The following is a 13,616-nucleotide window of genomic DNA, read 5'->3' on the forward strand; positions in this document are numbered from 1 at the left end:
AGACAAAAGGAGCCAAAAGGGAACGGCCACAAAAGGAGCCAAACATTCCATATGGGCATGGTGCATGGTATATGTGCATATGCAAAAGAGGGCGAATAAGGGGGAACAACTCCAGTCGAGTGCTGTGTTACCATTGTTGTTGCTGTTGTTGGCTCAATGGCTGAAAATGGATAGATAATAACTTGTGAAAATAACTTTTGCACTTGAACGAGATTTCAAATGTTGTTGCTGAATGGGGAGCACTCAACGCAGACGGAGTTGCATCCATTCCATATCCATATTGTACACACGGGCACTGTCAAAATCATGGTCCATGGACCACATTCGACACTGAAATTTCTGACAGATGCGAGTGCATCAAGTTCGGATGATTTCGAGAGTGTTCGGCGACGGCGACGGAGATGGAAGTGGAATTGGTATTGAAATTGGAAATGGAAATGGAATTGGAAATGGAGCTGTTGGCAAAGGGGCGGAGTGGGAGTGTGAACTGCACTCCAATTAAATGTTGTGGGCCTGCAACAAAATCGTTTCGATTGTCGCCTCAAGTGTCATTGAACGTTTGGGTGGCATGAAAAGAAAATATGTGGAGGAGAACTCTCTTGGGAGTACACTGAAAAAAGGTTACTATTAACCTATCTATATAAATGTTACTATAACTGGAATTGGACTATAACACCTCATTATCACTAGTTCTTTTATCTTATAATTTACATAATTTTTTTCTACTGCTTTAATCAGGCTGATATTTTGTGCATAAACAACCAAAAGCCGATGTGTATCTCTGGAATATGCAACAGATACTTGATGTCTTGTTTGACTCGCACTTGAAGTCCCAAAGTGTCTGGTATAACTATCCTATTGGGTCCATCGTATATCGATATGACAGCATTGTGAAACTCTACCGCATGACCGAACAGCAAACACAAACTCTATCTCTTTTGCCACTTTAGTAATTGTTAATTGAAAAAGGCAACAAGAGCAGCAGCAGCAGCAGCAACAAAAAGATTGAATTCGTTACTTTTATAACATATTTTCCATGCCCACTGTCATGTTGAAGCCAAAACTTTATCGCTTCACACTCTCGATCACTTTTACTGTCATCCGGCAATTCACACTTTGCTATTGTCAAAAGTGGGGAAAAGGCGAAGTATTAAAAGTATTGGGGAGCTAGGGGAATTCATTAGTTCACTTGTTGCTTGAAGTTTGTTATGTTAGTTTGAAGAACTTAATAAAATTAAAAATAGCCAAACTGCAAACAAAATGAGCACATTCTTATTTTTTTTATAGTCGTATATACAAAAATACACTTGTATATACCTGAATTAGAAAATGATCCAATAACAATTATAGGCATGACAACAAAAGATAAGAAGTTTTTATTTGTACGCCTTGGTTGATTACTTAAGCCCTTTGATATAGAAGCTGTTCTCTTCCGATAGACAAGGTCATATTGAACAATTGCTGCAATATCTAATAACGAATATACTATATATGTATGTATATATGGGAACCCACCAATCCAATTGCCATCGAGTCTGGGAACTTTTGGTCAGATAAGGGACAAGTTTCACGCCTCACAGAATGGAGAAGCATTGGAAAACAATGTAGAAAACGTTGGGAAGTTGCGGGGGAGTTGTGTGATGACAGTTTCGAATGTGGAAATCGGCAATGGCCAAAATACAAAATAATAAGAAAAAAACAAAGCAAAAAAAAACTTACTTTGGATGGGCATTCAATTACCGGACTTGGCGATGGGAGGAGATTGGATCGCATTGGATTGGAATGGAATGGGGCAGACCTTATATGCGAATCGATGCCAACGACGCGACGCATCCTATGCAAAATGTGTGTGCGGTATATACATACATTTCGCTGTGTTTGGATGCGGATTTTTTAATTAAATTCACTTTCAAAAATACCGCTAATCATTCGAACAAAAGGCCAGCGAGCATTTGCATATATGTTTGTCTCGAAAGCTTGCAACTTTTGTTTCATTTTTGTTTTTTTAGTTATTCTCTGACTTGGGTCAACAGCAGGGGGGCGTGGCATATGAATGGATTGATCGATCTAGGCAAAAAGATTTTCGCAAGTGCGAAAGTGAAATCCGGGGGATGAGATGCGGATTTACCCAAAAACCAAACCCCCCGGAGGTAAGTTTTTTGGTACATCAATGGTCAGCAAATTAGCCAACACACACATGGAAGTTTTTTGTACTTGTCCGAATGCAAAAACAAATACGAATACGAATCCGAATTCGAATAGCAATCACAATCCGATTCCGAATCCGCCTGATCGCTTTGAAAAAACACGTAAGTGGCCAAATCGGTGCGCCTTAATTAAGACCAGCCTCATCGGGAATGAGGCGGTTGCGCAAGCGCTTAATACAGCTTCGGGGACCAATGGATTCAATAGCCAGGCGAATTAAATACACAAAACATTTAAAATACACACAGCGATCTCTAAAAACCAAAAACCCCAAACAACGAACAGCGGAATTCCAGTGCGAATGGGATTCGATTTCTTTCAGCTTTGTTCCCACTCTTTCTCCCATGGCGTTTTTATGATTACCTATCGATTGGATCGCTCTTACAATATACAAGATACAACATTTTCGACCTAGCCCAGCAGCACCTTGGCCTAATTATCATAATTTATTATTAATAGAGCATGTGTGTCTATGGTGAGGTTCTGCTTTGCAGTTAGAAATTTGTGCTACATGTTGCCATTTAAGGTTGAGAGTTAAGTTACTTTTTAACCATAAACTATATAACGGACTTCTTTTTCATATTTATTGCATGTTGCAATATACATATTTAACACTTACATACACAAAGTTGCGCTTCGGTTTCCTTTGTCCTGGGAGCCCTTTAGCAAAAGTTTAATTCCATTGGATGGGGATGAGGATGAGGATTAATGAGGAGCGGATGGCGATAACAGCAACCTGTTCTGATGGCCCAAGGTCGAATCCTGTTGCGGCATCCTTATGCAACGATTATTCGATAAATGCTTCTGATAAGCCATAAGTTTTATGACTGGCCTTGAATGGCAGTTGCCTGTTGGCTATCGTCTTCGACATTAATCTCCTTCTGGCCGAAGTTCACAGTTCAATTGGGCTTACCGCCAATTAGTTGCTGCTGTTAATGAGCAGCGGCTAAAAAAAAACTAAAAAAAACCTGAACAAAATGGGGAACTTGGGTGTGAGATGCCATTAACCCGGCGCCCCAATACCGATTTTGTTTTATTTTTCTAGAGGCTGCCGCTGGTTTGTCTGGGCCTTTTTCAAGTTACCGACTTTTATGTTTTATTTATTGATTTTATTTGTATAACTTTGCAGTTGCTGTTTTGCCGGCGGCGGTGGTTTGCCGTTGCCGTTGCCGCTGCGGTTTTCAGTACCATAATTATGTCAGCTGCAGTGGCACAATCATAAATTTACGCCGTTTTGGTGCAACAATTTTTTAAAATTTATTATCCACTCGCTGGCAATCTGATTACATATCATCAATCAACGAGATTTTCAGACGAGGAGTTTAGGAAATTCTTGCATTTCCGCAGCATACAAACAAAATATTTGGCCAACAAAATGTTAATTTATGTTTATACTTTTGATTTCTTTCAGCTCAATATCGAACCGAACCGTACCGAAACGCTAATCCGAACCAGACGCGATGCACTGCAGCCAGAAGCGTAACGAAAATACGACGACCAATCTTTGCTAAGGTCTGAGAAACCACAAAAATATATACATACATATATAGATAACCAAAAATAAAAATATCTAAAAATCGAAAGCAAAAGCAAAGGCAAAGGCGAAGAAGCTGTGAATAGAATTTTAGAAGGATTCAATATAAGCCCGACGCAATGGCCATGTTGGAGGCGAGGCCATATAGGCCATTTAAATCCAGCGAGGAATATCTGGAGGCCATGAGGGAGGATTTGGCCGAGTGGCTTAGCACACTTTATCCAGAGCTGAGCATCAATGCCGATAACTTTATGGATCGCTTGGACACGGGAGTGGCATTGTGCAAGGTAAGCCGCAACTCATACTCATTCCATTTCCACCCACCCATCCATTTCACATCACACACACTTTACACACCACACTCACAAGCTCGGCAACTCGACACTCTGCAAGTGGCAAGAGCTCGACAGATTTCCATTTCATCTTTTATGTCTCGACTCGACTCAACTCGGCTAAAAGGCTTCTTACCTGGCCATCGGCACTCCGGCAGGAAAACCATAGAAAGAAACAGAAACCAGGTCACCGGGGGTTCATTGAGCCGGCTTAGTTGCTCAACCGAAAGCAATTGTGAAAAGTTCATAATTTAAATGAAGTACTGAAATAAGCCAACGGGACAGGGATAATAAATTAGGGTGTAGAAAAAGATTTTTACCGAGTGAGTTGCCTAATTCTACATACAAAGGACACCCCATTTAGTCGTTAAATTTATAAGAAGTCAATTAAAACCAACTAAATTTATAAATATAACAATAGGCTGAGAAGCCTATCGTTGATGATATCATTAATGTCCAAATCCAAGTTAAAAATTGTTACGTTAACTAGACATGTTACATTTAATGCATATATGATATTCTCTTTGATCGCTAATACTATTTGCTTGGCTTTGGTTTTGTTTTGTTTTGTTTTTCAGTTTTCTGCAGTCTGTAGTCCGTTTTCAGTTTCGGTTTGGCTTGGTTTGGTTTGGGTGGCACATGCCATAACCACAAATCCCTGCCCCCTGCCTTTTGGCCCTCTTTTCTGTTTCTGTTTGGTTGGCGCTGAGTGGCGCCAGTAGCACCCGACATCGTCACGCTGGAGGCCAATAGCAAGACCTCAACCCGTAGACAATTTGTCTTTACTTCTGCTGTTGCCCCGATGTTGCAGCTATTTTTTCTGTTTTTCTGTTTTGCTGCTTTGCTGCTTTGCTGTTTTTGTGTTTTTTTTATTTTGTTGCATCCTTTTTTTCTGCTTTGCGGATTCGTATCGGCAACGAGATCGCCTTGCCCCCTTTGGGGGTCTCCTGCTGCGTCGATCTCCTCTCGTTTCTTTTGAGTGTGTGTGGACTTTTGCTGCTTTTCTTCAGGGAACATAGCCGAGAATTTATGCCCAGTCCTACATTAGTAGCATAGAACACTGTTGTCGACGAAAATATGTAATGTAACCAGAGAGATCGCTATAGTAAGGTTCCTCGACTATTGGATACCCGTTACTCAGCAATCAGACAGACGGATTTGGATATACTTTATACTTTTCAACGAATCTAGTATATGTCGTTATCGTTTAGTTATTCAGTAAATTTAAATCCAGTAATTGCCGGACATGGGAAGGGATTTGAAAGAATCTTGTAAAGTTAGTGACTATATGCTCAATTTTGCGAGCAGTTAGTCTTGATTTTCCCTCGAGACAATCAATTTATAAGTAATCCACTATTTTTTGAGCTTGGTTTCTGCTAACAAAGTGTTGAATGTAACGCCGTTTTTGTACGTTTAGTGCCGATTATCCACTCCCCCAACCAATGTAGCCACACACAGCGATCCCAGCAGCCACAGCCACACAGCTGCACCTGCAACTGCACACACACAACAACACACATACACACACACAGCTCACCTCAAGATGTTGGACATTCCCCCCAATACTCGAGTGCATCCATGGATCCATAGACAACTCCACCCCAAGGCGAATGCTCGAGCTCGATATGGTGATGGATATGCGTGCAGCATAATCATGAAGTTGCTTTGATCTTCTGTCTGCGCTGTCTCGAAATAAATGAAATGACTCAGACAGGGGGTATAAATTTTGCACCGTCCAAAGTTCGGGGGGGAAACTGGGTAGCTGCCGGAAATGTCATAAGCATAAATATAATTTTTGATAATTGTGTGTGTCGCGAAGCGTTAATGGAACTTTAATTGAAACTCCGGTCTGTAGATGGGGTCTTGCTGATTGGGGGTCTTAAGCCAAAACAAATCTTTTTGAATGGCCAGCAATTCTGAGGCGATGCAGTGCGATTTTATGTCTTCATCGTTTCAACAACGATCGTAATTACGACGTGATGGCCACTTTAAGTGAAGGGTGGTCGGAAAAAGGGGTGGAGGGGTGTTCCGTACTGGGGGCCAATTAGCCAAAGGAGATCGTTAGAGAACTGTCTGACGATCATTAGCCTTAACGATCTGTACAGCCAATTGCTTGCCAATTTATCTAGTTAATTATACGGATTTTCTATAGTTAGAACTCCTCGCCAATGCATGCATGTACTTCTTGTTTTTTGTTGTTTAGTTTTATGATTTTTATTCGAGAGAAATGTTACACCCCCCTCTGTATTCCGCATTAAGCAACTTTGTTGCCGCGGTTTTTTTCGGATTTTGTTTGGTTTTCGTCGTCGGCTAATTGAATTTGATAAAAAGCCAGCGAATGCTTTTAATTGAACAAACATTCAGACACTCACACAGTCGCCAATTATACGTAGATAGCCCAATGGAGCCAGATAATGCCCAGATCTCTTTTTTTGGGTCTTTCGATTGAGTAAGAGAGCTCTGCACTTCCGCCAGCGGAGTCCAAACCCGTATCGGTATCTCTGTCCGGAACTGGGACAGTTTGCACTCGGAAAGTGAAACATATTAAAGACCATAAAAGTCCACTTAAACCATTCAGATTAATACGGAACTGGTATTCTCCATTTAAAAATAAGACATCTGACACAATTATTTATATAATAATAATAATAATAAACAACAATTTGCAATTATACATTATAAAGATCAACATTGAAATTAAAAAATGTGTTTGGTTGACTAACACTAAGGGTATACTAGAGTACGAGTATAACCACTCTGAAAATTAGCCAACACCAAAATTTAGAGTTGTCTACTTTTTTCACTTCACTTGACATTTCGCTGCCTTGGCAAGGAAAAATTTCAGTGCTTTGGAAAAACTAAAACGGGGATATCAAAACGCAGAACTAACTCTTAGAACCGCTACAGAAAATGCCTAAGGAGGTTAAAGAAATGGAGATAGAAAACTTGAAAGGCAAAGCTTCTGATGCAGAACAAAATCAGGAAATCGAACGGACCTCTGGCCTTTCGCCAAAGAAAACAGTTAGTAAAATAGAGAACAACAAGCCGAATAAACTGTTCCGTAAGGATTCCACGCCTTCGAGCTCATCGAGTTTGGAATTCGGCGGTTCTGGTACAAGGCGATTGTCCAGAACTTCCATATCCTCCAGCTCTGGCTCGGAGAGTCGCCCTTCGAGGGATAGGTTTTCCTCTACACGGAATGGAACTCAGGACCAGAAATTAAAATTGAAAGTCAGGAGCCATAATTCCGCTGAACCATGTTCTGCTGACGTATCGAAGTCGAAAAGCAGGAGCCGTAGCATGAGTAAAAGCAATTTTAGAGGAAGATCCAATTTACGGTCCAGTTCTGGGTCCGATTCCGGGTCCCATTCCGGAAGCGATTCCGGTTCCGGTTCGGGATCCGATTTGAAATCCGACTTAAAGTCCGCTTCCGGATTTGATTCGGGATCCGATGCGGAATCCAATGCGGGAGCCAGTTCTCGTGGTAGCGACAAGAAACAGACAACTTCACGACTACGAAGCGCTGTTCGTCGCATTAATGAAACTTGGCAATCACCAAACTCTTTCAAGTCAGTAAAAACATATCGTAAAAAATATGAATCAGGAAGCAGCAGTACACCTCAAAATCCTTGGAAGAACAGAATAGATCTGACGAACGGCAGTACGAGTCTCAAAAGTCCTGACAATCGCAGTCGCAATCCTTGGAGGGTCGGGATGCGCAATCGTCTGAAGACTCAATCGAGGGGCAGAAGCTTTAGCCCTTCTCAAAAGGTTTGCAAGAATGGCTCCTTGATCAGAAGCCGTAGTCCCCATCGCAATCCCTGGAGGGATCGTTCCCCACCCAAAAGCCGAAGTCCCCCTAATAACTTAGGTACCAGAAAGCAGCCGAAGGATGTGGTGGATAATGACACCGATCTTTATCGGGAACGCCACAAAATCACCTTGGCCAGCTGGGATATCCGACCCATTCCCAAGCCTATGAAGAGTTTCCACAGCAGCGGATTCGATGCGACCATATTAGGGCGACTAGAGCTTCAAGGCTATGATGCACCCACGCCCATTCAGGCGCAAACTTGGTCGATTGCCCTGGCGGGCAGAAATCTGGTGATGATTTCCGGTAACGGCACTGGCAAAACATTGGGCTACCTACTGCCTGGCATATTGAATATACAGGAGCAGCGAGGATCAAAGGGGCGCAAGAAAGGACCCATTGTCTTGATTTTGGTGGACGGTCGCGAGGCTGCTACTTTGATCCACAAGGAGGTATTGAACTACACTAATCCCCGCGAGCTTAGGACTCATTGCCTCTTGGGCAGTGGTCAATGGCAAAGCCATTCCGAATGCGATCTACTGGTGGCCTCTGCTGGTCGCCTTCTGGAAATGATAGATGATAAAAAACATGAGGTGGAACTGGATCGTTGCGCCTATTTGGTTCTAGACGACATCGACCGCATGATTGACGTGGGCTTAGAGGGTCAAATCTGCCGGCTGCTATGTCGGCTACGTCCACGTGCCCAATTGATCATCACCACGTCCTCGTGGACACGTAATCTGGAGCGGATGGCCAACAAGTTTATGGGCCAATACACCTCGATACGCGTGGGTCCAATCAACAATTCTAGCGAGGATTTACAAAACATCCGCCAGCGGGTGGAAGTAATCGATGGGCGTTCCAAAATGAATCAACTTAAGGACGAGCTGACTGCTATTTATGACTCAAGCGATAGTCCCGGGAAAGTGGTGGTCTATGTGAAGCGCCAAAAGCTCGTGGACGAACTGGTGGAATTCATTCGGCTCTTTGTGCCCTGTGAGGGCATCCACGGAGGACGTTCTACGCTGGAAAAGGAAGTCATAATCCGAGATTTTCGCAATGGTGCCTACAATATTATAGTGGCCACGGATATGACTTCGCGCGGATTGGATGTACCGGGCATTCGTTATGTGATCAATTACGATTTCCCCATTTCCATTGAGGGCTATGTCCAGCGTTTGGTCAGAACGGGATGCCTATCGCGTTCCCGTAACTGTGAGGCCATCAGTTTCTTTACCAAGGCAAACTCCAAGCTCTTGGTGGACGTGGTCGATTTTCTCAAGAACAATAAACAAGAAATACAACCGCACCTTCTTCAAATGGCTGAAGAACAAGCTCGTCGCCCCCGTAATCGAAAGCGCCATCGTCCACAACGCTACAATCGCAAGCGTTAGGGTTATTGGGATGCACCGAAACTGAAAATCATTGGCAAACATTTTGATTGTATAACTGCATGCCTCCTTAATAAATAATGGGTCCGATAAATGTTTATTGATTACCTGGGTCAATGCATGTCAAATGGGAAGTTTTTAGAATTTTTGGGGCCATTTGGACTGCAAAATTGGTAATGACGAATGGGGAGGCATGGATGGATGGCACGTCCGCAAAGAAAGTTGTGCATCCAGAGCTCAGAAGACGTGACGTTATGCAAGTGAATTGCAGCCCATCAATATTCAAATACTGTTTCAGCTCATACTGAATCCCTCGCGATATCTACAATGTGTAATTTACTTATGCGTATAAAGTTTTACAAGCTAAGAAAATACGATAAGTGCCATATAAACTAAAGTAATTCACAGAGAGTTAAAATATTTTCAGGGTATTTAAATTTAATTAGCTTACCAATCATTCGAAATTTATTCTACAAATTGTTTTCTATCGCTATAATGGTGCAGTAAATTGTGAAAATCCACCTAGATCTCGATCCATATCGAATCATTTGGCTTCTGTCACCGATTTACTGATTCGCCTACCGTCCAATTCGGACATATATGGGTCAATATTTTCCATACAATCCCCCCTTTGGCCCATTGATTGCCAGAGTTATTTAGTTGTTTGCGCCAAAAGCAAATGGAAATGAATCAAAATTCATTAGAGGTGAATTTATTGTGTTGGCCATTTGATTTCGGTCCCAGCCGAGATCAAATTTCTGGCCAATCGATCGGGGGGGCCGTTCGTTTGCCTGATTGGGGTGTGAAGGGGTTGTGTATATCGCGGCTATATCTACAACAGATATCACAGGTGGCTCGGCTTGCAGCTGAGTTTTGTTCAGAAAAAAATATAGAAAACTTAAAAAAAAAACAAAAAGAGGGCGGTGGACCGTGTCTAATCCGATTTTGACTTTATTAACGGTGCAATTTGTACCGACAACTGCCAGACGGGAACCAACTGGCAGTCCGAAACTCTTAACTCTTTTAACTTCGAACTCCCGGAGACTGCAAGCCAAAGACCCCTAGCGATTATTATTTATGGCCGCGAGTGTTAGCCCCCCACCACACTCCGCCCCGCCTCCCACAAATTGTATGCTAATCGCTTGGACCCCGAGACATTGGCAGCTGCCCCAAGTGAAACTGGACATGGGGACATGGAACCTGGGGACCTGGAGTCGGAGCACTCGATTGTTTTCCTTCGGTTACTCTATGAGTGTGCCTGATTTATGGAGTGTCGCTGACTAATTCCAGATCTTTCGTGGGGTGTGAGTGCTGCAGTTTACAGTTTGCTGTTTGCAGTTTGCTGTTTGCTGTTGAGTTTTCCCAACTGCAAATGACCATTCTAGGGATGGCAGAAAAGCGTGACCAGCACAAGCCACAAAATCACTCACGATCGTAACTGCACTATTTCCAAATTTAGAACCGCAGAGGTCAGCGCTAAGGGGGGGCGGAGTTGGTGGGATGGAGTCCGAAAAAGGCAATCGATTCAACAATTGATCGATTTCGCTGAGTCATTGCGGAAATTAAAGATTGCGCAAAAGTGTTGCTAGAAATGGGAGTCGGCATTGAACGGGACATGCATAGAAACAATAGGCACGTTGTAATTGGCTTTAATAACATCCTTCCAATCACATTTATACCAATATAGGATAATGGTGAAATGAAATATTCATTTAATGTTAGGTTGAATAGATTTGCTTCTAAATTTAATTTGGTAAATATGGCCTTTGAAATTTAAATTTATTCATCAACTACGTGATAACCTGTCTTTTGTAATAACTGTACTATTTTTTTTATTATTTCCTAACATCTTTACTTGATCTGGCCACACTTTATGCGTTTTACCTGACCACAAAGAAGACAAACAATCCGTTGCAACGATAACGATAAGCTGTCACGTACATATGCCTTCCACTTTTTTTGTATCCGGCGGAGTTGCACTTCAAAGACAAGGCCGCCACTCCCCCACATCCACCCCCTAGGTGGTTCCCACGCACGGGATGCGTGAGTGATGGCAACTGTCAACTGCTGTCAGTGCCAAAAACAACAAAACAACAACAACAAAATTACGAAAAACCAAAACGAAACCGAAACAAAAGAAACACACTACTTTTGCCAGCACAAATATTGTGAATTGAAATGCCAAATATGAAAAGCAAACACAGTTCGTTGTCGTGTCAGCGACGTCAATGTGCCAAGACCAAAAGCCTGTAAAACTCCAATAGCCCAAACCCCAAGTCGCTCCGAGATCTTGCAGTCACGTTTGCTTAATAAAATTAATATTTACATATGTTCCGTATTTACACACACACAACAAATGCTGCTGCCCCCTCCGAAAGTGGACAAATAGCCAAATAGACCGGCATGGTCAGGCAATTTGCACGATCCGCGTGGCAGCGATTCCCCCCGAGTCCCCAATCCCCAATAGTCCATACCCATTTCTATCCCCAGCACGCACCATAATTCGTCCGTGATGATCTTTGTATACGTTAAAGGCGCTTTCGTGATCCGTGATCCGAGATCCGTGATCCATTGGAGAAAATGAGCCGGTCAATGCGGTAACCGGGTGACTCACTCATTGCCAAATGACGATAAGGATCTCAGGCAAATCGGAAGCGCCACGATCGTGAGCCATTCGAGGAGAGATTTTCCAAAGGCTAGCACTCTATTTTGGGAAAAGTCCTTCACTTTAAACCGATTAGAATTTATAAAGTATTGTCGTAAATGGGAGGTCCTTAAAGAAGGTAGCATGTAACAAAGAATCATTCCCAGAACATTTCTCCATTTATGAAAAGAGTTACATTCTCAGTTATAAGACGAAAAGAGAACCGCTTAAAATAATTCGGATCACACAAGATTAGCTTAGCCTGACTTCAGCTCGGTCATTGAATTCATTGCCTAGTAAAAACACGTAATGCTTTTCTCTCTTTGGATTTTGGCAATTCGAAACAGGAAACACACCGAATCGGACAAATTGGACAAGCGCGACAAACAGATCTCGACATCTGTGGCTTGTTCTGAGTCAGAGTCGGTTTTCTGTTTCTATTTCTGTATCTTGGTATATCCATCTGTAAATCCATCTGTATCTGTATCTGTACCTGTATCTTTAGTTATGTTTGCAACCAAGCAGTGCCGTATTTTGTCAGTCTCGCTCTCACTCTGGGGGCATAGGCGCTCGACTCGCACATTGTAGATCGGCTCTAATTTGGCCAGAGTCTAAATTCAAGTTTATAACTAAATATGCGCCAAGGAGGTACAGATCATTGTGGGAGGGTCCGGAGGGGGGTTCCTGCTATAGCCATAGCTCTAGCTAACCTCGATTGCGTTTGCCACATTTTTAACAACTTCACCCACATTCAAAATTCGTTTTGGCTTTGGCCGACTACAACAACATAAACCAGTTCGGTTTGGTTCAGTTTTTTCTTTGTTTTTATTTTTGGTTTGTGTTTAGGGGAGTTTTGGCATCGAATTCTGCCAGTTTTGGCCGTATCCAAATGCCCATCTACTTAGCTCTGTTTGTTGCCCTCTTTCGTTTCGTTTCTCCCAATGTCTCTGAGCCCTAGAATCGTAAATACATATTTCATTTCATTTAGAAGCATTAAGTGACCTTATAAAGAATTCCCCTAATTTAACTTGGTCATTAACAACCCGACCGTTTGGCGTCCATTTAAGGAAATCACTCTGCTAATTTTGAAGCTATTTAGCCAATTTTGGGGTAATTTGGCTGACCAAAAAAAATATATATATTAAAAATGAAAAAACAAATTATGAACGTTGTACATAATTTGCTTAGTTTTGAAATTTCACAAGTAATTAAACCAATCAAAAGACGATTGTACATTTTTTTTTATAGAAAAAAAACCCAATGGGAAAGATATGTTTTTGTGTTTTGTTCAGTAGCCTAAGGAAATATTTTTCCCGTGAAATCGGTGAAAACTAATACATGATTGTCTTAACATATGGTTGCAAACAATACACCCAGTTACTGGGTTAATTGGATTTAAGCTACTCGGATTTCGAGAGCACACACTTGTTGCCATTATTGCCATTCCCATTAGCAGTACCATTGGCATCAAGTCAAGCGGAAGTCGTAGCTTCTAATTTTGTTTTTTTAGCTATGCTTCGGCTTTTGCAATCGTCATCGAAAATCGCCAATTCTGAGTGATCTCATCGATTCTGCACAGCTCTATCGAAATTGCCAATCGTCAGGGTCGCTTCAAGTTTTTCCCACACACACACACACACACAGAGCAATAAGCTTTGGGTCCGAAAAAAAAAACAAAGCAAAAAAAAGGTAGAAAGAA

General features: G+C 42.1%; 2 protein-coding genes across 3 annotated transcripts in view; both read left to right on the plus strand.

Annotated features, from left to right (window-relative positions):
* Positions 1 to 13,616, plus strand: part of LOC120457402 (GAS2-like protein pickled eggs) — a 49,604-nt gene that overhangs the window by 23,702 nt on the left and 12,286 nt on the right. For both annotated transcript variants that reach the window (XM_039644996.2, XM_039644995.2), the window contains exon 3: positions 3,617 to 4,026. In XM_039644996.2, the coding sequence (XP_039500930.1) occupies positions 3,859 to 4,026 (168 nt within the window). In that variant the 5' untranslated portion in view covers positions 3,617 to 3,858. The remainder of the gene's footprint in view (positions 1 to 3,616; positions 4,027 to 13,616) is intronic.
* Positions 6,813 to 9,374, plus strand: LOC120457403 (putative ATP-dependent RNA helicase CG14443). Its single transcript, XM_039644999.1, has one exon. It carries the CDS (start codon positions 6,982 to 6,984, stop codon positions 9,274 to 9,276), a length of 2,295 nt encoding a protein of 764 aa, XP_039500933.1. The 5' UTR covers positions 6,813 to 6,981; the 3' UTR covers positions 9,277 to 9,374.

This window comes from Drosophila santomea, chromosome X (genome assembly GCF_016746245.2).
Source record: "Drosophila santomea strain STO CAGO 1482 chromosome X, Prin_Dsan_1.1, whole genome shotgun sequence".
NCBI classification, from domain to species: Eukaryota; Metazoa; Arthropoda; class Insecta; order Diptera; family Drosophilidae; genus Drosophila; species Drosophila santomea.